Here is a 27,765-nt window from a genome sequence, read left to right as displayed (position 1 = left end):
CAGGGGATTCACAGTGGCTTCAGAACCAGTTTGAGCCCTCTGAATTGCACCAGGAGAACAGGTGGAAGGGTGCACAACAGGGTGCTGAAGAGGAGCTCAATGCTACCAAGCAGGGGCCTTGGGCACCCTGGTCTAATGGAAGTGTCCTTGCCCACGGCAGGGGGGTTGGAGCTAGATGGTCTTTAAGGTCCCTTCCAATCCAAACTATTTGATGACTCCATAACCCTTCCAAGAGCTTCCCATCCCTCCTGTGCTCCATTCTCCTACAACATAAATGAAGACTCTTTGTGAGCAGCTTGCAAGAGTAGGCTCAAAGCTCTTCCAAGACAAGCAAGATGCTGTTCCATAAGAGAAAGGGCTGAAGGCCCTCACTGTGCTGGTCCAACCCTTCCTCCCTCTGCACACAGCTACCAAAAGCCTTTACACCCTTGTGCAAAGGGAGGTCATCACTTCAGCCCAGACGAGGTCCTGCCACGAGAAGGCAGCCAAGGCAAGCCCAGATGCCCTCTTACATCAGTTAAGGCCGCGTTGATGTAGTTGTTGCTGTCTCCATCCACGGAGATGAGGAAGGGAAGGCATCGGTCTGGCGGCAGGACGTCCATGCTGCGGTTCCTCTCCCGGTTGCGGGGCAGCAGGGCAATGCTGCACTCCTCCACATCCAGGTGAGGAGTCACCGAGTTCAGGGTCTGCAGGTACAGACTCCCTTAGCTCCCTTCCTGCCTGCACCAGGGCTAGAACCCCTCTGCCACAGTGGGCATCAGGAGGGAGAGGAGCAAGGGAGCGTCGCAGGGTGGGGATGAAGGAGTTTCGGAGCTGCTTACCTGGAACTCCTCCCGCAGCTGTGAGGAGTTGCTCTGTGGCTCTATCCTCACCATCTCCTTGTAGGTGGGCTTGAACTCGCTGGCAGGGATGCTGGTCTCCCCACACAGGCAGGCTTCCAGGATGGCATCGTGAATGAAGACATACTGCTCCTGTCATGGGGGCCACGGGGGGAAAGGGCTGAGCCCCCAGCACCTGCTGCTGGCAGCAGCCCCACGTGTCTCCAGCACCACCTCACCTCTGTCTGTATCATGTTGATCCTCCGTGAGCACAAGGTCTTCACACAGTTGTAGATGTCCACCACACCCTCACACTCAGCCATGTCCAACATAACATCCAGGACAATGTAGCAGCCAGTTCTGCCTGTGCCAGCGCTGGGGACGGAGGAGCAACACACAGCAAAGACATTCTCAGTGCACACAGCAACCACAAGCAGCCCAAGACATCAACAGGCATGGAGCAAGGTCTGTGTGAGTAAGGGCTCCACATACAGTTCCCATCCAGGGCTGTCAGGACCTCACACCCCTCTGTAACCATAGCCTGGTTTTGCCTTAAACCACTCTCCCCACCACCAGCCCAGGGGCTGTGTGATGGTCAGGCTCCAGGAGGGAGATTGGGCACCCATGCCTAGGTTCATTTTTGCTTTAAGACACCAAAACACCTCCTTTTTTGCAACAAAACCAGCAGCCAAACCATCTCCCTGGGCAGCACATTCCTCTGGATCCCACCCCAAAAAAAAGAAGAGGAAGATGCTCAGCACCAGGCCCTGAGAGCACAAGGAGACATTCCCAGTGCAGAGGGGCTCTGAACAGCCCCAGACCCTTGGGTCAAGGTTGTACCTAGCAGGATGCCTGAAGCCAGACAGAATAGAATAAAAGAATCACAGAAACATTGAGGTTGGAAAAGATCTCTGAGATCATCAAGTCCAACCATCAACCCAACACCACCATGGCCATTAAACCATGTCCCAAAGTGCCATGGCCACAGGTTTCTCCAACACCTCTGGGGATGGTGACTCCATCACCTCCCTGGGCAGCCTGTTCCAATGCCTGACCACCCTTGCAAGAAAGACATTTTTCCTAATGTCCAACCTAAACCTTCCCTGGTGCAACTTGAGGCTGTTTCCTCTTGTCATATCACTTCTTATCAGGAAGAAGAGATCAACCCCCACCCCACGCCAACCTCCTTCCAGGGAGTCAGAGAGAGCCAGAAGGTCTCCCTTCAGCCTCCTCTTCTCCACACTGAACAACCTCAGGTCCCTCAGGTGCTCCTCACAAGCCTTGTGCTCTAGATCCTGATCCAGCCAGATAGCCCAAACCCTGGTGCGGTTGGACTCAGCCAAAGCCCCCTTTCCCCCCGCCCCAACACATCAGGAACAGAGCCCTCCCCCTGCTCCTTTGCTCCCAAGGCTTTCCCAGTGAAAGGCTCATTTCTGGGGCTGGTGAATCAGTGCTGGTGATTAAGGGTGATTACAGGCTGCGGGCACTAATCACCCTCACTGCCGCCGGTGAATGAATACTGATGAAGCAATTGACAGGGACAAATCAAATCAAGTAACTCCTTCCCACTCATCAGCTCCTCCTTGTTTGCCCAGTGGAGGCAGAACCAATAACCCATGGTGTAGGAAGGTCTGCTCAGGGGACAGAAAGCCACTGCTCCCACCCCTACGTGCCACCAGTCGCCTCCCAGCTCTGGTGTCCCTGTGGCTGAGCCTTCTGGGGACTGCACTGTGAATGAACTGCTACCCCTCCACCCCTCCTCCTTCAGCCAGTCCAAACATCCTGATCCTGCCAACAGCAGCAGTTGAGCTTCCTGTCCATCCCATGTCACCCTCACCCCCGGGGACAGTGCTGTGTCATCAGTAACAGGTGCTGGGGCATCTCCCAAATGTGCTGCTGCCTGCTCGCCTGCCTGGACCACCCACAGCCCCTCCAGCCCTGCTGTCCAGAGCTCAGTGATGACATTTTACAGCTGGATGCCATCAGATTGGATGTTTGGAAGAAGTTCTTCCTCATGAGGGTGGTGAGACATTGGCACAGGTTGCCTAGGGAACTGGTAGAAGCCTCAGCCCTGGAGGTTTTTAAGGCCAGGCTGGATGTGGCTGTGAGCAACCTGCTGTAGTGTGAGGTGTCCCTGCCCATGGCAGGGGGGTTGAAATTAGATGATCCTTGAGGTCCCTTCCAACCCTGACAATTCTATGATTCTATCACAGAGAAACATCCAATCCCTTGCTATTAGCCTCAGCACCTTCCCTGCCTCAGCCTTTCCTCATTAAACCCAGCTTATACATTTCCCTGCTGAGTATTTTGGCATCATCTGGAGCTTTTTGCATCACCCAGAGCTTTTTGCAGCACTGTGGCAGATTCAGGCAGTTTCAGGGGGGTAAGGAGGAGAGCAGGGAAGGGGAAGCTACTAGCAGCTCCCCTGGGTTTTGGTCTCTTCTCCCAGGCAACCAGCAACAGAACAAGAGGACACAGTCTCAAGCTGCACCAGGGGAGGTTTAGGCTGGATGGTAGGAAGAAATTCTTCACAGAAAGAGAGATTGGCCTTTGGAATGTGCTGCCCAGGGAGATGGTGGAGTCACTGTGCCTGGAAGTGTTTAAAATAAGCCTGGATGAGGCACTTGGTGCCATGGTTTAGTTGATGAGATGGTGTTGGGTGATAGGTTGGGCTCGACGATCTCAAAGGCCTTTTCCAGCCTGCTTCATTCTGTGATGCTGTGTTTTGTCCAGGGGGGCTGTTGTGATGTTTATAAATTGGAAATACCTGAAGATATTGTAAACATGGTGTAGTTTATACATATTCATTGCATTTCATTTCTGCTTGTGAGCACAGCTCCAATTGCTTCCAGCTGAGCTGGTCTGGCTAATTTTATGTTGGGGGGGGCGGATTTTTAACCCCTCCACAAGCACTCAGAGGCTGAGCAGCCACCTGAGACACCCACCAGGGCCACCCACATCCCCCCCAGACCCCGTGGCAGAGGAGGCTGCTCCCCACCCCCGGGCACGCACCTGCAGTGGATGACGACGGGGCCGGCGTCGGGCGGCGTGGAGGCCTTGACCCTGCGGATGAAGGCCAGCAGCCCTGTGGCGTGGTAGGGCACTCCGTGCTCAGGCCACGACATGAAGTGGAACTGCTTCACCTCGTGCCGGGCCGAGTAGCCCCGCTGCAAGGGAAGGTGGAGATGGAGTGAGGATGCACAAGGAGGCCAAAGCCACCCAAACCATCTCTTGTTCTCAGGAACCATAGAATCACAGAACTGTCAGGGCTGGAAGGGACCTCAAGGATCAGCCAGCTCCAACCCCCCTGCCATGGCCAGGGACACCTCACACTACAGCCACATCCAGCCTGGCTCCAAAAACATCCAGGCAGGAGGCTTCCACCACCTCCCTGGGCAACCTGTGCCAGTCTCTCACCACCCTCATGGGGAAGAACTTCTTCCTAACATCCAATCTGAATCTACCCATTTCTAGTTTTGCTCCATCCCCCCCAGTTCTATCACTCCCTGACACCCTCAAAAGTCCCTCCCCAGCTTTCCTGTAGCCCCCTTCAGATACTGGAAGGTCTCCTCAGAGCCTTCTCTTCTCCAAACTGAACAGCCCCAACTCTCTCAGTCTGTCCTCATAGCAGAGCAGCTCCAGCCCTCTGCTCATCCTCACGGCCCTTCTCTGGACACTTTCCAGCACCTCCAGATCCTTCCTGTAGTAGGGGCCAGTGTTGTGCCAGCTCAGATGGACCATACAGTGCTTGGCTGCTCCAGCAGCCCCACAGTTCCTTCCCCCTTGGCTGCAAGTGGATTGAAAGACAACTGAAGAGGAAGAGGTGGAAGCAGCTGCAGGCCTCATTCCATGAGCATCTTTGCTACCTGCCCTATAACCAGACAGTGACTTCACATTTCTGAGAGAAGATCTTCTCAATGCATGTAAACATCTAAAGGGTGGGGGTCATGATGATGAGGCTGGGTTCTTCCCAGTGGTGCCCAGGGATACAACAAGGGACAATGGCCACAAACTGGAATCCAGGAGGTTGCACTTGAACTTAAGGAGAAAATTCTTTACTTTGAGGGACCTGGAGCCCTGGAGCAGGCTGCCCAGAGAGGTTGTGGAGCCTCCTTCTCTGGAGAGATGCCAAACCTGCCTGGGCATTGTGATCCTGGGCAACCTGTTGTGGGTGACCTTGCTCAAGAAGGGGGTTTGGTCTGGATGATCTCCAGAGGTCACTTCTAACCCCCACCATGCTGGGATTCCATAGATTAAGGGGCAAAAAGCACCATCTCTGTTCCCAGGTACCACTCTGGAGGGTAATGGCCACATAACCCATGCTCTGACCCAGAGGACAAAAAGCACCTTTCATCCCTGGCACAGTGATGTGGTGCTCACATGGAAATCAAACACCCACTCACTGCAGAAACCAAACTGGGGCCAACCCTGAGGACACGGAGCCAGGGAACAGGCCAAGGGAGAAGCTGCCAGCATCCTCTAGGTTCAGAAGCTGCACCTCAACCAAGGGTGAAAACCCCACCAGGAGGTAAATAAGCAGGGGATGGGTAAATTCCAATATAGCTACAGTTAGGGGTGTCTGGTGGTGAGAACCCAAGGTGGGAGGGCTCTGTGCCTGCCAGGGCAGGGTCAGGCAGGAGGTGTGAGCAGGAACAGGACCCTACCCTCTCGAGGGCGAAGGTGCGCACGGCGTACTCGGCCAGCGTCTCCGAATTCACCAGGGTGATCTTGATGTCCCCATACATCTCAGAGTCATCTGGCCAGTACTTGGAGCATTTCACCTGCAAGGACAGGATGGATTTGGCCCTGTGGAGTAGCCTTCTGGTAGAACCAGAGTGTGGAGGAGAAGGATGGAGTCCTTACCCGGCCCACCTCCACCAGCTTGGTGATCATCACAATGCTGGAGCAGTGCTCCTGCCACACCATGCGCCAGAAGTCGTAGACCATCTCCTGCTTGGGCCCTGGGGGATGGAGGAAAGGGCACCAAGGGTGGATGGGCAGCTCTGGTGGAGCTTGGCCACAGCAGCACCACGATGCCACTTCATTGCCCCTCGTGCCTCTGTGGCACCAACACCCCCACAGCATTTGAACAGCTTTTTGCCCCAAGAATTTACAGTGCCCTGGGGCAGCAGAAGGGGTGTGAGGTGGTCAGCATTGCTGCCACCCCATCTGGTCCTGAATGGTCCCATTCCTTCCCTTTCTTGCCCATACAAGGTTAAATTCCACCAGGAATGAAAGCCAGCTGCTCAGATGGGAGCTGCTGGACCACTGGAGTGCAGAGAGAGGAGGAAGGGGCAACTCACCTTGTGTGGCTATGAAGTGGTTGGACCTGTGGTAGCCCTGCAAGGGAAGCAAAGATGTCAGTCCCAAGTTAGGGGGACACAGGAACACCCAAGAGCTAGGGCAGAGCCCAGTCAGCCACCTGATGGCAACTCCTGGCCACTGGGCCAGATCCTGGCCACTGGCACAGCACTACCCACCAGTGCAGAAGGCTCAGGAGCCACTCTGCAACTGGTGCATCCTGTCCTGGGAGGGTGCACCTCCCATGAGATGCTCACATAACACCCAACTCTCATTCCTGTTCTCTTCCCCAAATCCCCAGCACCACCTTGCAGGCATGTTGGGGTCTACCAGCCTGACCCCAGCTCCTGCTGCTGCCATCAGCATCACAGCCAAGCACAGTAAGATCCCATTAATGCCACCTGTAGCAGCCACATGGTGCTGAACGATGGCCCCACTCCCCTCCTTCATCCCAGCTGCTTACTGGGGCCATTCCCAACTCTGAACAGGGAGGTGTCAGCTCAAAAAGCACTGCCAAAAGGGACCTGGGTCCCACCACCACTTGGCCATGGGTCCACCAGAGTTCAACCCCACCACACACACAGAGGTGATGGTGGCTTCTCCATCCACTGCAGGTCCTTTAATGAGGGATCTTTGTGGGCTGAATTCAACCTCTCCTCTGACCATGAGGGCCTTGCTCTCCATCACCCTGAGGAGGATGTGCCATGAAGACCTCACTTTCCCCTTTCCTGGACAATATCCAAGTTCCTCCATGCATTTTCCCAGCCTGCCTCTCCCTGATGCTACTTCACAGCAGGCTGCCCAGGTCAGTGCCTGGGAGGAGATGGGAGCAGAGAGGAGGGAGGAGCTGGGACCCATCTACTTACTTCTCGGTTAATCCGAATCTTAACGATGCCGTTAGGACACAGGTGTGAGAGAAAAAGATCAGAGACAGAGACATTAGTGAGGCACAGCTCAAGAGACAGGTTAGGGCAGGTCCAGCCCCAAAGCAGGTCACGGAGAGCCACAGGGGAGAAGAGACACATGGGGACAGGGGACAGTCATGGGGATGCTTCCCAGGCACAGGGAAACCATCATGGTGGCATCAGGCCACCACTGCCAGATGATATCCTCTGGAAGGCAGGGAAGAGTGGGACTTGCTGCTGCTTCCAGGAGATGCTCAAGCCCTGTGTCCAATGGAGCCTTCCTGCACTTTCCCTGGTCTCACCATTGCTGGAGGTGACAGGGGACATAGGTCTTGGGGAACACCACTCTCAGAGGACACCAGGGCTGAGCTCTACCCAGACTCACATGCCCAAACAGGGGCAGGGGTATCCCAGTGTGAGCCCCCTTGGCCCCTCAACCTCTGCATCCTTCACCCAGGGAGGAGGGAGATCCACAGCCATAACCACAGGCAAGGAGAGAAGAGAAGGTGAAAAAGGGAAGGAGAAAGGAGGAAGAGAGCAGAGCAGAGAAGGGAGAGACTGCAAACAAATTGCTGATGAACATAAAGCAGGCAGGGCTCCTCATGGAGTATCTCAGGGTTGCACAGTTCAGCCTATCCTGGGCTGTCTCAGCTCCTCCAAATGCTGCTAGTTCTTCAGGGGCAGACCCTGACAAACCAGAGGGTGCAGAGGAAGCTCCTGGCCCAGCCCAGCCCCCCCAGAGACAGGCACTGTCCCCACTCACGTCGATGTAGTTGGCATTGATGTAGTCTGAGTTGGGGTCGCCCAGCAGTGGGTGCAGCTTCACACGATGACGGTCATCTGGAGAGCAAAGGGAGAAGGGACCATCAGCACCCAGAGGGGTGGGCGTGAGGACAGGGTGCCCCAGGGCTCCATCTGCAATTGTTTTGCACCAGCAATCTTGAAAATGAAGGCTGGTGGGACATGTGGGGTCACTGCCCCTGGAGGTGTTCAAACAGGGATCGAACGTGGCACTTGAAGCCATGGTTTAGTAGTCATGAGGTCTTGAGTGACCGGTTGGACTTGATGATCTTTGAGGTCTTTTCCAACCTTATTGATTCTATAATTCTATGATTCAGGAGCAATAACCAGAAGCTGGTGGAGGTCTTTCCAAAGATGGTGTCTCCATCCCTGTGAGAACATCACTGGAGAGCAGGGAGCAAAGCAGCCCTGACTGTGGAGGGAGCTGGTGGGGAGCACTCTCTCTGCTGGGCTCAAGCCCTTCCCCAATCTTCTGTCCTACAAACTCATCCTGAAGTTCCCAAGGTGCAGCTCCCAAGCTGCAGCTTCTTCTAAGTCTATACAAGAAAACATGCTCCTGGTTATCTGGGGCCTTCCAGAACCACCCAGAATATCATGGGGATTTCATCACCCCAAGATGTTCCATCCTCAAGAGACATCCAGCTCAAGCCCTCCTATTTGTTCAGGTGTCTGATGCCCAACAGGGGCTCTGAGGCTGAGATCCTTGCATTGAGCAAGGATCTTTCTGCTGCCCTTGACCAACCAACCCAAGCAGTTTATTCATTGCCACAGACCACACTCCTACCAAAAAAAGGCCCCCAAAGCCTTTTAGAAGGGTGCTCAGGGTGTCTAAGCCTTTGCTGAGGTCACTCACATGTGGACACATGATCCTGTCGCCCTTTGGTCTTGTCTTTCTTCTTTGAAGCATCCCAGCCTTCAAAGAAACTCTGTAAGGAAAGCAGTCAGAGATTCACAGCATGGTTTGGGTTGGAAGGGACCTAAAAGATCATTCAGTTGAAACCTACCTGCCATGGGCAGGGACACCTCCCATCAGCCCAGGTTGGCAAAGGTCTCATCCAACCTGGCCTTGAACACCTCCATGGAGGGGGCATCACAGCCTCCCTGGGCAACCTGTTCCAGTGTCTCCCCACCCTCACTGTCAAGAATTTCTCCCTAATTTCCAGTCTCAATCTCCCTTCTTCCAGCTCAAAGCCATTGTCCCTCATCCTGTCACTACAAGCCCTTTTAAAAACTTCCTTCCTGGCTTTCTTGAACTGGAAGGCTGCTCTAAGGTCTCCCTGGAGTCTTCTCTTCTCCAGGCTGAACAGCCCTAACTCTCCCAGCCTGTCCCCACAGGAGAGGTGCTCCAGCCCTCTGATCATCTTTGTGGCCTCCTCTGGACCAACAGTTTCATGTCCTTTTTGTCCTGGGGGTACCAGAACTGGACACAGTGCTCCAGGTGAGGTCTCACCAGAGCAGAGCAGAGGGGCAGGATCACCTCACTCACCCTGCTGCTCTCACTGCTTGTGATGCAGCCCAGCACACAGCTGCCTTCTGGCCTGCAAGCAACAATTGCAGGTTCCTGTTAAGCATGGCCATCACAACCTGAGGGCAGGACTGTGGCAGGACTGTCCCCAGTCCCACAAGCTCCCTGGGAAGCAGGGCAGGCAGGGTGATTCCTCTACCCCAAAACCCAGGCCCTCCACCTCCACAGCACGCTGTACCAGCTCCATGCTTCTGTTCCATCCACAAAACGCTCCATTTCCCAGCAAATTGCAGCCTGCTTGGTTTGATTCTTATTTTTGATTTTTTCCAAGGTTGCTTGTGAGTCTTTTTCTGAACCTCCCCGGTCCCTTTCTCTCCCCAGCACAGAATAGGTTTGTGTGTAATAACAGCAACATTCCCAGATTGGCATAAGAGGAGGAAAGTGGAAGGAAATTATATGTTTTCTCCCCTCCTGTAATATCTGAGTGCTTTCAAATGACTAGTTCCAAGAACATACAGCAGCTTTTCAAGGAGCACTAATGATCAGAGCAAAGCCCTGGGTTGGCCAATACAGGAAAGAAGGGTGGGGCGGATGGGGGGGTGTGTGAAAAAAACCCCCACCCCAACAACAACATAAAAGCTCCTGCACTTGAAACAAGGAAAGCACTAAACAGGGATTTCAGTGGGAAATTTCTGTTGCCAGACCTGTGGGACTCCGAGGAGTGGAGAGATCAACCCTGCTGGCTGCCCTGCGCCGAGGAACAGCTACGTTACAAGCACGCCAGGCTCAGCCAGCTGGGATGGGCATGATGCAGCCAACAGCTCTTGCAAGGGACTTCCCTCCTCCCCCTGGCATCATTGTGGAATCACAGAATGGTTTGGGTTGGAAGGGGCCTTAAAGAAAAGGCAGTTCCAAGCCCCCTGCCATGGGAAGGGACACCTCCCACCAGCCCAGGTTGCTCAAGGCCTCATCCAACCTGGCCTCAAACACCTCCAGGGAGGGGCAGCCACAGCCTCCCTGGGCAACCTGTGCCAGTGTCTACCCACCCTCACTGTCAAGAATTCCTTCCTGAGTCTAATGTCTCCTATCTGTCCGGAAGGGACTTTTGACAAGGGCTCAGAGCAATAGGCCAAGGGGCAACGGCTCTGAGCTGGAAAAGGGGAGATTGAGACTGGAGCATTTTCTCCGTGCACATGGGTTCAGCCCATGCCACCTTGCCCATCCCACCTCCCAGCCTCCCCAGGACACCAGCACTAGAGGCTCTCACCTCATACTCCTGCTTGAAGCCGTAGCCTTCTGCCGTCTTCATCTGGTTGATGTGCTGGAGGAGATCGGCCACGCGCACGGCAGGATGGAGCTGCCCCGTGTGGTACGGGGACCCTTTGCGGCCGCACTGGCGGCGAGGGGACCCCCCCAGCAGGCTGCTGGACTCATTGACCACACTGCTGCGCTGGTCACCTGCACAACAGGAGGCAGAACCAGGTGCTGAGAGAGGAGCAAAGCCCTCACCTCTGGCTGCCCCTGCTTTAGCAGGGGTTAGACTGAACGATCCCCTGAGGTCCCTTTCATCCCCCCCAGACATGCTGGGATGCCAGGATTCCATGTGATGCTGTTGTCTGAGTTTGCACAACACCTGATGCTCTCTGCTGCTGCCAAGCCATGCAGGATCCTGCAGCATCCAGCCTGGAACACTGTCCACACACTGCTGGGAAGCAATTTTGCAAGATAGTGCATCCTGGATGCTGTTTCCCATAACAACGCTTCCAGACAGCGCCTCTCTCACCTTGCTCACCAAGCTTCCAGGCTCAGAGCAGCTCCTCAACCCCTGCCTGCCCCTCCTGGCTGCCCCTGCAAACATGGGTGCCCCACACACACCGATCAGGCGTCACAGCCCCCAAGGAGATGATGTTCCAATCTTTGCATCCAGAAACATCTCCCCTCCAGGCTGCCAACACATGGCTGAAGCAAGGGGACAGCCTGGGAGGGTGACACCATGCCCCATGGCACGGCTGACAGGCACACTGACCACTGGGTTTAAGGAAAAATTAATTGCAGGTGGCTGCAAGGTGCCATGAGGATGGAAGGGAGCAGCCCCCAGGCAGTGATGTAGCAGCTCCTTCATTTATCTTTGCTAATTAATGATGCTTACAGGCAGGGGGTGGCCACAGCAGAGGTTGTCCCCAGCTATGGCAGAGCCCAAGCTCCCCACAGAGAATCATAGAACCACTTTGGTTGAAGAGACCTTTAAGATCACCCAGTGCAACCATTAACCCAGCACTGCCAGGTCACCACTAATCCACGTCCCTCAGCATCACATCTCCATGGGTTTTAAATGCTTCCAGGAATGGGAACTCCACCACTGCCCTGGGCAGCCTGGGCCAGGATTTGACAACCCTTTTGGGGAAGAAATTGTTCCTTCTGGGCTACCTAAACCTTCTCTGGTGCAACTTGAGGTCATCTCCTCTTGTCCTGTTGCTTGATCCTTGTAAGAAGAGACCAACCCCCACCTGACTCCAACCTCCTTTCAGGAAGCCGTCAAGAACCAGAAGGTCTTCCCTCAGCCTCCTCTTCTCCAGGCTGAACACCCCCAGTTCCCTCAGCCACTCCTCACCAGCCCTGTTCTCCAGGCCCTTCACCAGCCACATCTCCTCCTCCACCCTCCACCCAGCAGCTGAGGAGCATCCTGCCGCAGCACAAACAAGAGGGCAGGAGCAGGATCCAGCCCCTCAGCCTGCTTCTCCCTGAAGAAACCCAGGAGCAGCAGCAGCAGCTCCAGCTCACCCCACTCAGAGACCCACCAGGCGTTGAGCCTTTCAAGGACATTAACCGAGAAATAATCCCCCTGGCTGGCTGTATTAGGAGGAGGAGAAGTTTGCCCTCTGGGCTTCTATTATCCACGAGACAATGCCGGGGAGCACATTCATCCGGCAGCCGGTGGGGCCGAGCCGTGTGGAAGCAGCATCTTGGAGCTACTGTAGCAGATGTTATTAGCATATGGTGGAAACTGGGGCATCCAGCCAGTTATTCTACAACTAAATCAGTGCAGCCATGCGTGCTCCAGTGGGTGTTAAATTATCAGGCTCCTTCCCGTGTCAACACCCTGCTTCTTTAACCCTCGGGAGCCCAGGGCTCTGCGCAACACCGCGGAGCTGAGCCCTGCTGGGGGGCTGGGGGAAGCCCAGGGCAACGCTGCCAGCCTCAGCACAGGGAGGAGTTGGGGTTCCAGCAGCTGTGTGCCGGGGGAAGCCCAGGGCAACGCTGCCAGCCTCTGCACAGGGAGGAGCTGGGGTTCCAGCAGCTGTGTGCTGGGTGAAGCCCAGGGCAAAGCTTCCAAGCCTCAGCACAGGGAGGAGTTGGGGTACCAGCAGCTTCAGGGGGCTGCAGACAATGTTTGAGCCCACAAACAGCCTCAACTCATCATGACACAAGCTCAGTATAAGGAAGAGTTGGGGTACCAGCAGCTTCAGGGGGCTGCAGGCAACATCTGAGCCCACAAACAGCCTCAACTCATCATGACACAAGCTCAGATATTTGCATTGCAAGGTCAAGGAGCAGAGCTGAGCTGTACTGGTGTGCTGGGTGAAGCCCTGTGCGAAGTTTCCAACCTCAGCATAGGCAAGAGCTGGGATTCTACTCAGCTCCAGGGGACTTGCAGGCAATGTTTGAGCCAACAAATGGCCTCAATTCATCGTGCCACAAGCTCAGCATAAGGAAGAGTTGGGGTTCCAGCAGCTTCAGGGGGGCTGCAGCCAACATTTGAGCCCACAAACGGCCTTGACTCACCCAGACACAAGTTCAGATCTTTGCATTGAGTGCCAAGGTGCAAAGACCCAGCTCAAGCCTCCACAGGCATTTGTCCTTCAGCTAAACCTGGATGACAATAAAGCTACCACAGACACTCAGGAGCTCAGTGCCCTTGGAGGTTCAGACAGGACAGGGAAAACCCTGCAGCTGCCACACACACCAGGTTATGACAGCTGCAACACCTGAGCTTTGGAGAAGCATTTCTGCTGTTTCTGGAATATTTAGGGATTGGGGGGGAGGGGGCTTGTGGTGGCTGGGTCTACAACTACCTGTTGTAGCCAGGTGGGGGTTGATCTCTTCTCCCAGGCAGCCAGTGACAGAAGGAGAGGACCCAGACTCAAGCTGTGCCAGGGGAGGTTTAGGCTAGATGGTAGGAAGAAATTCTTCACAGAAAGAGAGATTGGCCATTGGAATGTGCTGCCCAGGGAGGTGGTGGAGTCCCCATCCCTGGAGGTATTTAAGAAGAGCCTGGATGAGGCGCTCAGTGCCATGGTATAGTTGGTTAGATGGTGTTGGACTGGATGATCTTGAAGGTCTTTTCCAACCTGGTTAACTCTGTATCCTGTACTTCTGGGTGGGAGGGGAGGATGCCAGGGCTGCCCAGCCTTACCCCTGTGGCTGTAGTTGTGGGTGTCCATGAAGGACAGCCCCAGGCGCTCGTCCTCCTGCAGCGTGCTCTGGTCGGTGAAGCTCCTGTCGATGGCACTCATCATGTGAGTCTTCTCGTGGCGGTAGTTAATGGTGGCTTTGGTCATGTTGACAGGCTTCCTGCAGGGGAGGAAGAGGAAGAAGCAGCCATAAGCAAGGCTGCCCTCACAGTGATGTGAGAACCCTCACCCAGAGCTACCAGGCTGGGATAATTCTGGGGTGCAGGTTGCATTATTTCTGATATTGAGCTTTGGTTTTCTGGTGCCCCAAGCCAGCCACAGCCCCACAGCCTTTGCTGGCTGCAGCAGCTCCAGCTGCTTATCTTCACTGTTCCCTCCCCAGAATGCCCAGGAACATCCAGGAGTGGTCCTTGAGGAAGTGGAGGCTCTGCCCAGCTGGCACTGCAGAGGGCAGCCCCAGCTCCCCCCTACTCCCTTTCCTTCAGGCCTTACCCACCTATCACCCCATCCCTCCTCACTGCAACATTGACCCTCCTACACCCCCCCAGCATCCCTGTGCTGTACAGCACCAGTACAAGAAGCAGAAGAAAGGCATGGACCTGTTGGAATCACAGAATTCTTTAAGCTGGAAAAGACCTTTCAGATCATCTAGTCCAAGACTTAACCCAGCACTGCCAGGTCACCACTAAAACATGGCCCTCAGCACCACATCTGTAACCACATCTCCATGGCTTTGAAACCCCTCCAGGGATGGGGATTGCACCACTGCCTTGGGCAGCCTGGGCTAGGGCTGGAGAACCCTTTTGGGGAATAAATCATTCCTCATGTTCAACTTAAACCTCCCCTGGGGCAGCTTGATACCGCTTCCTCTAATCCTCTCCCTTGTTCCTTGGGAGGAGATACCAACCCTTACCTGGCTCCAACCTCCTTTCAGGGAGTTGTAGAGAGCCAGAAGGTCTCTTCTCAGCCTCTTTTTCTCCAGGTTGAACAACCCCAGCTCCCTCAGCTACTCATCAGACTTGTTCTCCAGACCTTCATCAGATTTTTGTCCTTCTTTGGAGCAGATCCAGAAGCCACAGCAAGGATGAGAGGGCCAGATAGACTCTGCTGTGATAATAGGTCAAGAGAGCTGGGTTTGTTCAGCCTGGAGAACAGAAGGGTGCCAGGGAGGCCTTCTGGTAGCCTTTCAGTGCTTAAAGAGGCTGAGCAGAAAACTGGGGACAGATTTTTGAGCAGGGCCTGTTGTGACAGCACAAGTGGTGATGGTTTGAACTACAAGAGGCAGATTCAGACTGGAGAGAAGGGAAAAATGGTTGACACTGAGGGTGGTGAGACTCTGTCCCAGGTTTTCCAGAGAGGTGGGAGAGGCCCCATCCATGGAATCATCCCAGGGAAGGTTGGTTGTGGCTCTGAGCAACCTGCTCTAGTTGCAACATCCCTGCTGATGGCAAGGAGAGCTGGACTGGATGCCCTTAAAGGTCTCTTCCGACCCAAACCATTCCATGATTCTAAACCCACGCCTGGGAGCCAAATCCATCCCAAAGCACAGGCTGGACCCCTGACTGACATGTGCTCAGCACCCACCAGGGAGGCTTTCCCCACCCCCTGCACCTAGGGTGGGCTTCTCCCCCACCAGGCACCTAACGAAGATGCAGGGAAAGCCCAGCAGCTCTTGCTGGGACAGAACCTCACACCCTAAATTCGAGACATTTAGACCAAAAAAAAAAAATCCCTGACTGATTTGGTTTTGAGGCAGCATCCCAGAAGCCTGAGCAGGGATTAAGCCAGAGGAAGGCTGAAGAGGAGATGTGAGCCCATGTCAGCATCTCAGTGGGGCCAGGACACCGCGAGCTGCCGCCAAAATCCCGAATTCATCCCGGAGTCACCGACCCTTCTCCTTTAAGTCTCTCCCAGGCTCAGCAGCCTTATTATCCCCGAGCCAAAGAAGCCCTTAAAATGTGCTCATCAGAGAAAAGGACTTGTTGGAGCAGCAGGGCGAGGGGAGGAAGGGTGAAGGAGACAGAGAATGACAATTACTTACGGGTAATAGGAATAAGAATAGTAGTTCCTCCTGGCCAGCGTGCAAACAAAGAGAACAGCAAAAAATTGCATAAGCAGCTTTTCTCCAGCGCAGGGAGGGGTTAGGGGCAACTCAGCTGCTGGAAAATGAAAGGCACCAGAAGGAAACCTGGGTCCTTGTTTACATCTGGAGGTTGTTTACTCCAGGCAGGAGCTGGTGTCCCAGCAGCAGAGCTGCCCACGGGGTGCCCAAGCCAAAGCACCAGCTCGCAGAGTCCCCACACGGGGGGTGGTTTGTCCGTGGTACCCTCATCCAAGAGGTTATTGCACAGTGCTAAAGCCTGCAGAGTAAGTGTGGCTAAAATGGAGGGAGCTGGTTGGGGATTAGGGATAGCTCAGCTGCTGGACAATTAAATGCACCAGAAGGAAACCTGGGTCCTTGTTTACATCTGGAGGTTGTTTACTCCAGGCAGGAGCAGGTGTCCCAGCAGCAGAGCCCAAGAACCAGCTTGGTGGCCGTGGTACCCTCATCCAAGAGGTTATTGCACGGTGTTAAAGCCTGAAGAGCAAATGTGGCCAAAATGGAGGGAGTTGCTCAGGGGCCAGGCAAGCCCAGTGTGGAAAATGGGGTGAGGACATCACGTTTGCAGTGCACCGGCTCTTAAGAGGTGAGCACATTCTGGTGGTGCATTTCCCCTCCACCACATCAGTGTTTTTCCACCAGCAAAGCGCTCCAGAGGAGATTTATGAGCTTGTCCCAGCTTCCCATCAGCCCCAAATTCAGGGCCCTTGACACCAGGTTCTGATTTGTGGCTCTGGTTTGCCCTTCAGCAGGATCAGCCTGGGATGCTGAAGCCAAGCTGCTCTGCCTCCTGCCTCACAGCACTGGCAATGGGGATGGAGCAGCCACGCTGGTGGCTTCCCATCCACACCACCACTCTGAAAACACACCAGGAACTGCAGGTCCTTGCTCCACCAGGTTCACAGACTGCATCAGGTTGGAAGGGACCCTCAAAGGTTATCTTGTCCAGCGGCCCTGCAGGCAGCAGGGACACCTCCAGGGCCACATCACGTCAGGGACAGATCTGATGCCACATGGCTGGGCAGCAGCAGGCAGGCAGCCACGAGGCAGTGCCACAGCCCTCGCAGGGATCTCCCAGCCTCACTCCTCAGCGTTCAGCAGCAAAGAACCTTTCAGGCTGAACAAAGCCATCAAGAGCTCTGCAGATTTACACAGGGCCGAGGCTGTGCCCTGCTATTTTTCTCTCCCCCCAGCTATTCACGTTCTTTCCTCCCATCATCCTGAGCCCTGCATGGGGAAGGCTTTTAATGGCTGCCCTTTCTCCCCTGCTCTAAGAGCCCCCCCAGCTCAGCTCAACACAGCCTCCAGCCCCATGTAAGAAGCAGCTTTCCAGGGCACTGAGTCCAACTGAAAAGCAGCAGCCGCATCCCCAGCGCTCCTGGGGATGAGTGTCCCAAAAAGCCCTCACCCTCCTCCCTCCCACCCCACTGAGCTGCCCGAGTGAAAGCTCATCCTGATGGCCATGGTTGCAGCTGTGGCAGCAAGCAGAGGGTGGGAGAGCAGTTTAGGGGGTCCCCAGAGACTGTCAGCCCTGGGAAAACCTCCCCTCCAGTGTGCACCCAAATTTCAGCCTCTCACAGAGAGTCGGCTGGAGAATCTCAGCCAGGGGTCCCTCACATGTCACTGGTGGCTGCCCATTTAAACAAGCTCAGGATGATGCAGGACAGTCTGAGCACCTGCACCCCAAGGTGGGCAGCCACCAGCAGCCCCCTGCCCAGTCCTGGACCCAGGACAACAGCTGGACTGCCCAGGTATTTCAGCAGGACACACTGCACCACATTCCAGGCAAGAGCCACAGATGGAAGTTGTTTTCTGACCATCACCCCAGAATTGAGCATTCCCAGGGGTCTGCTCCCTCCCTGCCATCTCAGCAGGGCTTGGCAGAGGGGTGACAGTGAAAATGCCTTTCCCTCCTCCCTGTCTGCAGGAGTGCTGGCAGGATGCAATGGAACTCTCACAGCCCCATCCCAACCCATCCCAACAGTAGCTGCCAGCACAAGTAGACCCCAGACAGCAACATTCACGTGGCTGGATCCAGCCCTGGGCTGGCCAATGCAGGAGGGAGGCCCAGAGAGAACATCTCAGTGATGATCAAGCTGATTTGTGCAATTCTGATCCGGAGGGGATCAGGGCTGCACACCCCAAGGTCCACCAGCTGAGGGAAAGCTCACAGGATGGAGACTGTCAGGCTCAGCACCAGCCCAGGGTCCCTCTGAGGTCCTGGTCAGAAGCATTTCCATCAATGAAGTATTGACAGAGCAGCACAAAGCCAGGAAGCAGCAGGAAGAGGCAAAAGATTGAAAACTGCAAGGGAGATGGACAGTAGCACAAAGTTCCAGAGCCCCAGCAGCAAAGGGATGTCCCTTGGACTTTGCTCCTTGGTCCCCAGCATCCCCAGTGCCTCCTGACCATGCCTGGTGTCACTGAAGGAGGAGGGCACCATGCCTGGGGGGATGCACAAGCACACAGAGGCACAGCTCAAGGGGGGGTTTGGAGCCTGCCCAGCACAGCAGTGTCAGCACCAGGAACTCTCACTTAGCACTGGGGTGGTGGAGAAGCGTTGAGCTGGGAGGAGGGGCCAGAGGGAGGCACCAGCCCCGACAGCAGCTCTCCTTACCCCTTCCGAATGACAACGATGATGGCTCCCAGGAGGATGATCAGGACGATGAGCCCTCCAGCACAGATGCCCAGGATCAGGCCCATCTCCTCTGAGTGCTGGGACACCTCCAAGGGACGTTTGGTCTCTTTGCAGGCAGCTGTCAGGGGACAAGGACAGGCAGGAAGGGTCAACGCACAGCTCCAAGGGGTTGGCAACACCACGCAGGAAAACACCGGGATTTGTCCCATGGGATGAGGTGTTACAGGGCTCTCCAGTGCCATGCTATAACCATGGGTAAGTCTCTTTCTCAGGTCCCATGAGGGAGGATGGTCCCTTTGTGCCACCCTTCATCATGCCCAACCTAACCTTGTCCATGCCTGGATTCAGCCTCCAGCACCACCAACTCCAGCCTCCCACCACCGCCACAACAGTATAGAGGAAAAACTCAACCATGGGAGACACAGAATCACAGAACCACCACGGCTGGAAAAGACCTCTAAGACCATCAAGTCCAACCATTATCCAACCCTACCAAGGCCACTACTATATCATATCCCTAAGCACCATCCCTAGATGTCAAGGACAGTAAGAATAAAGAGGTGGGATGGGGCTGGTTATGGTTGGAATCAATGATCTTAAGATCTTTTCCAACTAGGCAATTCTATGAGTCTATGAAACCATTATGCCTGCCCCAGCCACCAGCAGCACTGGTAACAATGTCCCCCCAGCATGGCCCTGACCACCAGAGTGGCTGCAGGCTGGGATCCTCAGCCTGTTTGGGATCACTCCAGCTGGGTTCTGGAGGACTCACCTTTGCGAGCAATCCGGACACAGTTCAGCCGAGTCTCCTACGGAGGGAAAAAAGGAGGATCAGTGTGGGAGGAACATCCCTGTGGCTCTGTTCCCTGCTCCCAGAGAGGCTGGGCAGACCCAAGGCTGGTCCATTGATGCTTTGACCCCCACACGGAAGGAGCTGGCAGATGACTTGTGCTGCTGAGCTGAAGGAGTTCCTAGAGGTGCTGCTGAAGGAACTGTCCCCAGCATGCCCCAAACCAGCATCCACCAGGTTAAGCCAAGGTTCCTGACACAGAGGAGATAGTAAAGCTGAACATCATCGAAGGAAGAAGCCAGGAGACCCAGCAGAGCTGCAGGTCACCAGTGGGTCACCAGATACAGCCAAAACACTCCCAGGTCATCCTTCAGAGCTTCATGAGGTCATTTTTCATCAGTCAAAGTTTTCAAGCCCCAGTTCCAATGCTCTGTGCACCCTGCCAAGGCTGCCACAAGACCTTCCAGCTCAGGTTTCCAACAGTTTTAAGGATTCATATTTTTAGGGATGGGTTCAGCTAAAATTTTCCATTTTTCCATGCATCCAACTTCTGTTGCAAAATAAAAAGCACTGCTCTGGCTGGATTGCCTCCTTCCCTGAGCATCCTCCAGGCCCTCAGGACACTGGGCTGGCAACGCTGCTCCATCCACCCTTGGACAGCAACCTGCCCAGGGCAGAGCCAGCTCCAGCACTGCTCTCCCCGAGGTCACCAGCTCTTGCTTCCTGTGCTTCTCGCTCCATCTGGCACAACCACCATCCAGCTTTCTTGCAATGTCTGACAGCAGCCAGGACAAATCCATTGCCTCACAGCAGGAAGGCTCTAAACCAGCCTCAAACCACCAGCTATTATCCAGCAGTGCCCAAGCGAGGCCAGAGCCCAGATCCTCCCTGTCCCTCTGGGCTCTAATCACAACTCAGCGAGGTGTGAACCATCCCAGAGCTGAGGAACCAATTCACAACCCAGCACCCTTCCGGAAAGATGGAGCTGTGCAGGATGAGGATGCTGCAGCAGTCCTGCTGCTTCACCTTCACAGCTCATCCTGCCCAGCATGGGATGGGAGCTGTTGGAGCAGGTGAAGCTGAGAAGCATCCTCAGGGGGTCCTGGTGGTCCTACCACTTGTCCCAGTTCACCAGGAGAATAGAGAGCAGCAGGCAGGGAGAGGACAACCAAGGAACTCAGCAGCTTCCCTGCAGCAGCTTCTGTGCCAGCAGCAGCTCTCAGTAACACAGAGACAGGTCTTGTGCCCAAATGGTCCTTTTCCACCCCAGGATCAGCCCCAGGAAGGTGGTCTCCCCAGCACTGGTGCTGGTTAGAGTCCTGGCCAGCACCACAGTGAGTGGTGGATGTTGGGCTCCTCCATCCTCAGCACCAGCAAGGGGTTCTCCCACTTTTTCTTGCCAGAAAAGACCCCAGCTGGCTCCAGCCTGGTCCAAACAGGGACCCCAGACAACCCCCAACCGGATGAAGCAGGGTCCCCCAGCTACTCACCCCTTTGAGGTTGCTCATGGCTTGGAAGTAGATGAGATAGGCCTTCTTGGGCTCCAGAGGCGGGTTCCAATAGCCACTGTAGGTCTGGTTGTCCCCCACAGTGAAGGGTTTGGCCTCAGTGAGGCTGCTGGCAGGCAGCTCAGCCCCGAAGTAGTGGACAGAGCCCCGGGACACGGCGTCGTCGAAGGTGAGCGGCACCGGGAAGCACTCCTGGCCAGGCAGCTCCCGCTTCAGCTTCCGGGGCCGCTCCTCTTCCACGATCACCTGGTAGGTGCTGGTGAGGGCCAGGCACAGGTTAGCTTTAGAAACAGCATGGTCCTGCCCTTCCCTGGGTGCCTGACCTCCACCGTCCATGCTGTGTCCCCCCAGCTGGGAGGGAGCAGTTCTTCACACAGCCCCAAGTACACCTGATGGGAGCCCCTCTGCCCTGTGGAGGGGTCTGACCCTCACTCAGCCCCAAGCACCACCTGATGGGAGCCCCTCTGCCCTGTGGAGGGGTCTGCTCCTCACTCAGCCCCAAGCACACCTGATGGGAGCCCCTCTGCCCTGTGGAGGGGTCTGCTCCTCACTCAGCCCCAAGCACCACCTGATGGGAGCCCCTCTGCCCTGTGGAGGGGTCTGACCCTCACTCAGCCCCAGCATACCTGATGGGAGCCCCTCTGCCCTGCGCGGGCCGCAGCAGCACGGTGATGGTGCTCTCCGACTCGCCCAGCGGCGAGGGCATGTCCCCGTAGTCAAAGGTGGGAGCTGCAAAGGGAGCAGGGGTGAGTCCTGGTCCCTGGGGATCTGCCTGGGGCTGCACATTTTCTGCTGGGAGAAACAAGCAGCCCTGCCCATGGCAAAGCATCACCAGAGGGTGTCATGCAAACCATTCCAAATACCAAAACCCCTCTCAAGGTCTTGAGCAAGGGTTAGAGCTATAGAAGAAAGAGGCCCCCTGGGTGTGTGCTGAGGAGGGGCATCACACAACCATGCAACCACAGAATTGTCCTGGCTGGAAAAGACCTCCAAGATCCAGTCCAACCTTCAACCTAAGACCACGATGGCCAGCAAACCAAGTCCCCAAGGGCCATGGCCACATGTTTCTCAAACACCTCTGTGGACAGTGACTCCACCACCACCTTGGGCAACCTATTCCAGTGCCTGACCAGTCAACACCGGTCTGGTCAAGGGGAGGAGATGAGAGCAGAATCCAGGCACAGAAGGACCAAATGTTCCAGCCTCAAGATGCATCCTGGGTACAGCACCACTCTGAATTGCCTCTCACAATGAGCATGAGCACCACAGCCAGGGCAGAAACGCTCCCTAAGCAGCCCAGCAGTACCCCCATATCAAAGTGGGGGATCCCCATCACACCTGGCATGTCCCTGTGGTTCCCAAGTCATTGCCAGCTGCCGCTGGGGTCTGGCTTGTGCGACTTTGCCATTTCAGTGGCCCCATCGAGGCTCATCTCAGCCCATTGCTGTGGTGAACAGCAAAGCCATGGACAAGGGCAAACCGCCACAAGTACTGGCAGGGAGACTCATTACCAACCCCAACGTGCTGGGCTGGTCAGACTGCCCAGCCAGGGACCCAGACTCAGGGTGTACTGATGGGACCCTCCCTTGTCCCCACAGCAGGGTGTACTGATGGGACCCTCCCTTGTCCCCACAGCAGGGTGTACTGATGGGACCCTCTTTCCCTCCCAGATTTGGGGGCACTGATGGCATGGCTGCCACCAGCACCAGCATCCTTCCAGAGCAGCGTCCAGCCCCCAGAGCTCACGGGAAAGCACCAGAGACTCCAGCACTGCCAGAGGGAAGCTGTGCAGAGGGGAGCAGCAGGCAGGGAGCCCGAAGGAGCCTACCGGAGATGTTGGTGGTGATCTCGGTGAGGGCTGTCTGGCCGAAGCCCTTGCCGGTGCGGGCCCGGACCGAGAAGAGGTAGGTGGTGCCGGGGTGGAGGTTGGAGAAGACGTGGTAGGTCTCGTTGCGCAGCTTGGAGACGGTGCGGCGCGGGCCGGGCACGTTGACCGCCGGGTCCGAGGACTCGATGCTCTGGTAGCTGATCTGCAGGGACAGGGCAGAGCGTCACCAGCAGCCACGGGAGAGGGGACGGGGCCTGCATCTGGGCAAGGAAGGGGTTACAGGGATGGCTTCAGAGGAGAGGACGGTGGTGAAGCCTGGAAGGCAGACAGGTTTTGGGGTGCATCAAAGCAGAAGGGTCATTGGAAAAGCCATTGCTGGATGACACTGGTGACCCAAAATCAGGACTCCCAGCAGCGGCAGACCCCGCTGGCAGGGGCAGGAACACAGGCTGGATCCACGCTCCAAACAAAAGGCTTGAGGGCAGCAGATGCCCAAGGTCCCCCCCACTGCATCCCCCTCGATGGGACCCTCCCTTGTCCCCACAGCGGGGTGTACCTCGTACTGTGTGATGAGGCCATTGGGCTCCACTGGCTCCTCCCACTTCAGGAATATCATGTCCTCCAGAGGGGTGAAGGTGAGAGATTCTGAGGCAATGCCACCAGGCACTGGGGAAGGAAAGGGGATGTGCTGGGATGAGCCAAGAAACCCAGCTAGAAGGAGAGACCCTCCAAGAACCCACTCCAGGTGGCTGAAGCTGCTCTTCACTGTGACCATGGCACCACGTCCCCTCCATCAAGTCATCCAGCTCCAGCACATGCCACCAGACTGGGCTGGTGGCACCCCAGGAAGACACTTCCCAGGGTGATGATGTTGCTGCTGGGCCTACAAGTGGCAGCCAGTTTCTGAAAGCACAGCAGCAAGTCCTCATGTACCACCACTGGCCAAGCACAGCTGCATCCACCAGTGAGGGGAAAGAAAACAATTCCCTTTTCATGGAATCATAGGAGTGTTTTGCTTGGAAAAGCACTCACAAAGTCAAATCATCAACCTAACACCACCATGGCCATCAAACCATGTCCCCAAGTGCCATGTCCATGTGTTTCTTCAACACCTCCAGGCATAGTGAGTCCACCACCTCCCTTGGCAGCCTGTTCCAATCCCTGACCACTCTTGCAGCAAAGAAATTTCTCCTAATCTCCAACCTAAACCTCTCCTGGCACAATTTCAGACCATCTCCTCTCATCCTGTCACCTGATACTAGGGAGAAAAGGCCAATCCCCACCTCACTCCAACCTCCTTCCAGGGAGTTGTAGACAGCAGTGAGGTCTCTCCTCACGCTCCTCTTCTCCAGGTAGAACAAGCCCAGTTCCCTCAGCTGCTCCTCACCAGCCCTGTTCTCCAGACCCTCCACCAGCTTTGTTGCCATTCTCTGGACCTGCTCCAGCACCCAAAACTGAATCCAGTATTCAAGGTGTGGCTTCACCAGTGCCCAACGCAGAGGCACAATCTCATTGCTACTCCTGCTGGCCAAACCTGCTGATCCAGGCCAGGATGCTGGTGGCCTTTTTGGCCTCCTGGGCACACTGCTGGCTCGTGTTCAGACAGCTGTCAACCAGCATCCCCAGGCCCTTTTCTGCTGGTTAACTTTCCAGCTACTCTGCCCTAATGGAATAGATTTGAGTTTCCCATAGAACCCAAAGGCCCCCAGAGCCAGAAGCATCCTCAGGAGGCACTGCCAGTGCTCCCTGCAGAGCAATCCCATCCTCATCTGCAGATGGGCTTGATGTGCCCCAACCTTCCCCTCTAATTAACACCAGCAACCATAATCACCACAAACAGTAACAACCAGCCACGGCCCCCAGATCAATATTCATGTCTTGACCACGGATTTCATGACCCAAGGGGGTCAATGAGAAAGACAAAAGAGGTGTTGGCTCAGCAAAGACCATGACTCACCAGCAGCATGCTGTTCAGCTCTAATTAGGGGGCTGAGGGAGAGGGATCACCTTCTGCATGCTTCCCACCACACACAGACACCACTTCCACTTGATTACAAATTAATTCAATCAGAGGCACCATGTCCTACACGTGCCCACAAGGCACTTATTAAATGCATGGAGAGTCAGGGGAACCTTTAGGGCAGGAACACCTCTGTGTGCACCCAGCTCTGGAATCCTCAGCACAGGAGAGACAGGGACCTGTTGGAACAGTCCTCAAGGCCACAGTAACAGTGGGAGGGCTGGAAGCCCTCTGCTGTGAGGCCAGGCTGAGAGAGCTGGGGTTGTTCAGCCTGGAGAAGAGAAGGCTTCAGGGAGATCTTCTGGTGGCCTTTCACCATTTAAAAGGTCTTGTAAGAAAGCTGGGGCAGAGTTCTGAGCAGGGGCTGTTGTGACAGGACTGGAGCTGATGGTTTAAACTGAAAGAGGGAGATTTAGGTTGCAGAGAAGAATGAAATTTTTAGCACTGAGGGTGGTGAGACCCTGTCCCAGGTGGTCCAGAGAGGTGGGAGATACCACATCCCTGGAACTATCCCAGGTCAGGTTGGTTGAGGCTCTGAGCAACCTGCTCTAGTTGCAATGTCCCTGCTGACTGCAGGGGGGGTTGGAGAAGATAACCTTTAAAGGACTCTTCTCACCCAAACCAGTCTGGGATTCCATGACCTGCAACATATCTACAGGCAGATACCCAGTCCTTGATCCTACCCAAGACCAAACATGTATCCAGCCCCAAGTTCAACCCAAGGGGAAGCCACAAGCCCTGGCAGATCACAGCACAGGGGAGAGGAGCTGGAAGGAGTGCAGCAAAACCACATCTGGAGCTGCTGTATTAATGTTGCCTAAGAAAACAGCTGGAGCAGCCCCAGCAGAGTGAGAACAGCTGGAACCATTACAGCTAGAGAACAAAGCACCAGGAGCATGAAGCTGCCTGCCCCAGGGCAGGAGGCTCAGATCTGGGGATGCTCCAAGGGCTGATGTGCAGGGCAGAGTGTGTTGAATTCAGGCTTCAGAGATGAAAGCTGGACCTGAAGACTCTCCAAGCTCTGCTCCAGCCCTGCAGGTTTTGCTTTTTCCAGCCTAGGCCTCAGGAGCAATGCCCAGTGCATGGACAAGAGTGGCATGCTGCAGTGGGTCCCAAATGGGGGTGAGTCCCACTCAGGAAGATCTGATAGCAGGCTTCTGCTCAGGGGTTGTGCAGAGCTCAACTATTTCTTTCATAGACATACCTCCTTCCCTTTTCCCTACCTCTTTTGCTTTTCCCCTTTTTCCCCCTTTCCTTACTAGGGAAAGGGAGGAGGAAGGAATCTCAATCTGCTCTCATTAGAGTTTTTAAACTCCAGTTAAGGCTCAAACCAGCACGGGGCAGGGCGGGGAGGGCAAAAGCAGCTCCCTGCAGAGACTCACCATCCTCATCCGTCTGGAATATCACCTCCTTGCCTTCCTTGCGGCCCTCAGGGTTGGAGAGGATGAGCTTGACGTGGATGTTCTTGTAGGGCAGGAGGTTTTTGATGGTGTAGTGGTTGGCGTTCCGCTCCATCTTGACGCACTCCCGGAAGGTCTGGTTGTGGCCGGAGCCCAGCAGGTAGCGGTAGCAGAGCGAGACGCTGTAGGTGTGGCAGCGAGTCAGGTTGTAGCCCAGAGGCTCCCACTGCAGAGTCAGCTGCCTGGACTGGATTTCGGAGAAAGCCAAACCCTTGGGGGCTCTCATGGGCTCTGCGGGGGGAAGAGAGGTGAGGAGAGATGAGTGACGAAGCACAGCGTCTCGGGGGGTTGGGAAAGACAATATTGGGTCAAGCTCTGGGCTTCCCAGTTCAAGTGAGACAGAACTACTGGAGAGAGGGCAGTGGAGGCCACAGAGAGGGGCCTGGAGGATCTCTGTGAGGAGGAAAGGCTGAGAGCCCTGGGGCTGTTGAGCCTGGAGAAGAGCAGCCCCAGAGGCAAGAGCTAAAGGGTGGAGGGCAAAAGGATAGGTCCAGACTCTTTGTCAGCAGTGCCCACTGACAGGATAAGGGGCACTGGGCACTGAATGGAACCCAGGAGGTTCCATCTGAACAGGAGTAGAAAATTCTTTGATGTGAGGGTGCTGGAGCCCTGGAGCAGGCTGCCCAGAGAGGTTTTGGAGTCTCCTTGTCTGGAGAGATTCCAAGCCCAACTGGCCACTGTGCTCCTGGGCAAGCTGCTGTGGGTGCCCTGCTTTAGCAGGGGGAGTTGGACCTTTCCAGAGGTCCCCTCCAACCCTCACCATCCTGACTCCATGCAGGGGAGCTGGAGCAGATGCCCTTCAATCTGCCTTCCAACCCAAAGAGCTGCATGACTCTGTGACTCACCTGCACACTTGGTGCGGCTGATGAGGGGAGGCCCTGGTTTGCCGGTGCCCCCCTCACCAGGCCGGGTGAGCAGGACGCTGATCTCGTACTCCGTGTCGGGGTCCAGGTGCCAGAGCTTGTAGGTCTGCATGTTGACAGCGTGCACCTCCGACCAGGGCCCCGAGGTCATGCGGTACTCGATCTCCTTGCGCACGATGGGGCCGTCCCCGATGATGGAGTTGGTGTTGAGCTGGATGATGAGGTAGGTGGAGCCAGCCCGGAGCAGCTGCGGGGGCGCAATGGGTGTGGGGGGCTCTGGAAGAGAGCAGAGGAGGGGGCAGGTGGAGCATCCTCCTCCAGAAGCAGCTCCACAGCATCCCCAGCCCTGGAGCCACTGGTACATCCCCAGCTCCCCAGTGTTTTGTTCTGGTTTTCACTAGCTGCAGTCAACCACAACATCTCCTTCCAAACAAACCAAACCAAACAGTTTCCCAGTGCAGAGCACAGGACAAACTCAGCTGCCCTGCCCAGAGGACACGGGGATGGACACCAAAGTATGGAGGGCACCATTCAGCCTTTACAGGTCAGCCCATGCCCTCCATCTCTTTTACTGAGGCTTTATCTGCTGCAGCAGGGTTTCATCTGATCAACCCTTAATTATCTTTGTAAGGTATGAGGCTGCCCCAGCATGGCGCTGCACAGTTTCACCATCATTAATTAACTCCCACCTACTGCAATCAAACACAAATGATCTAAAGGCCACCAGGAAAGGCAGGCTCCTGCTTTTATGCTGAACCACCCATGCATTACAACCCCATCATCCCGAGGGCCTCACCTTCCTCTTCCTCTGCAAACAGGGGAGCAGAAATAGCCCAACCCAGAAACCCAGCAGGC

At 55.5% G+C, this 27,765-nt stretch overlaps 1 protein-coding gene across 4 annotated transcripts in view; it reads right to left on the bottom strand.

Annotated features, from left to right (window-relative positions):
• Positions 1-27,765, bottom strand: part of PTPRU (protein tyrosine phosphatase receptor type U) — a 72,417-nt gene that overhangs the window by 16,806 nt on the left and 27,846 nt on the right. Inside the window, exons 7-27 of one of the 4 annotated variants that reach the window (XM_054170333.1) lie at positions 26,893-27,186; positions 25,970-26,278; positions 23,124-23,233; positions 22,568-22,769; positions 21,366-21,468; positions 20,722-20,995; positions 19,214-19,250; positions 18,421-18,559; positions 15,744-15,773; positions 13,705-13,862; positions 10,558-10,748; positions 8,679-8,751; positions 7,788-7,864; positions 6,986-7,003; positions 6,122-6,158; positions 5,682-5,779; positions 5,483-5,599; positions 3,831-3,985; positions 1,058-1,193; positions 822-971; positions 513-686 (exon numbers count right to left, since the gene is read on the bottom strand). In XM_054170333.1, coding sequence (XP_054026308.1) covers positions 513-686; positions 822-971; positions 1,058-1,193; positions 3,831-3,985; positions 5,483-5,599; positions 5,682-5,779; positions 6,122-6,158; positions 6,986-7,003; positions 7,788-7,864; positions 8,679-8,751; positions 10,558-10,748; positions 13,705-13,862; positions 15,744-15,773; positions 18,421-18,559; positions 19,214-19,250; positions 20,722-20,995; positions 21,366-21,468; positions 22,568-22,769; positions 23,124-23,233; positions 25,970-26,278; positions 26,893-27,186 — 2,882 coding nt within the window. The remainder of the gene's footprint in view (positions 1-512; positions 687-821; positions 972-1,057; positions 1,194-3,830; positions 3,986-5,482; positions 5,600-5,681; positions 5,780-6,121; positions 6,159-6,985; positions 7,004-7,787; positions 7,865-8,678; positions 8,752-10,557; positions 10,749-13,704; positions 13,863-15,743; positions 15,774-18,420; positions 18,560-19,213; positions 19,251-20,721; positions 20,996-21,365; positions 21,469-22,567; positions 22,770-23,123; positions 23,234-25,969; positions 26,279-26,892; positions 27,187-27,765) is intronic. The other 3 variants (XM_054170334.1, XM_054170335.1, XM_054170336.1) reach the window with 3 other exon arrangements.

This window comes from Dryobates pubescens, chromosome 20 (assembly GCF_014839835.1).
Source record: "Dryobates pubescens isolate bDryPub1 chromosome 20, bDryPub1.pri, whole genome shotgun sequence".
NCBI classification, from domain to species: domain Eukaryota; kingdom Metazoa; phylum Chordata; class Aves; order Piciformes; family Picidae; genus Dryobates; species Dryobates pubescens.
The sequence above is the reverse complement of the archived record's forward strand: the minus strand, read 5'-3'. Positions and strand labels throughout refer to the sequence as shown.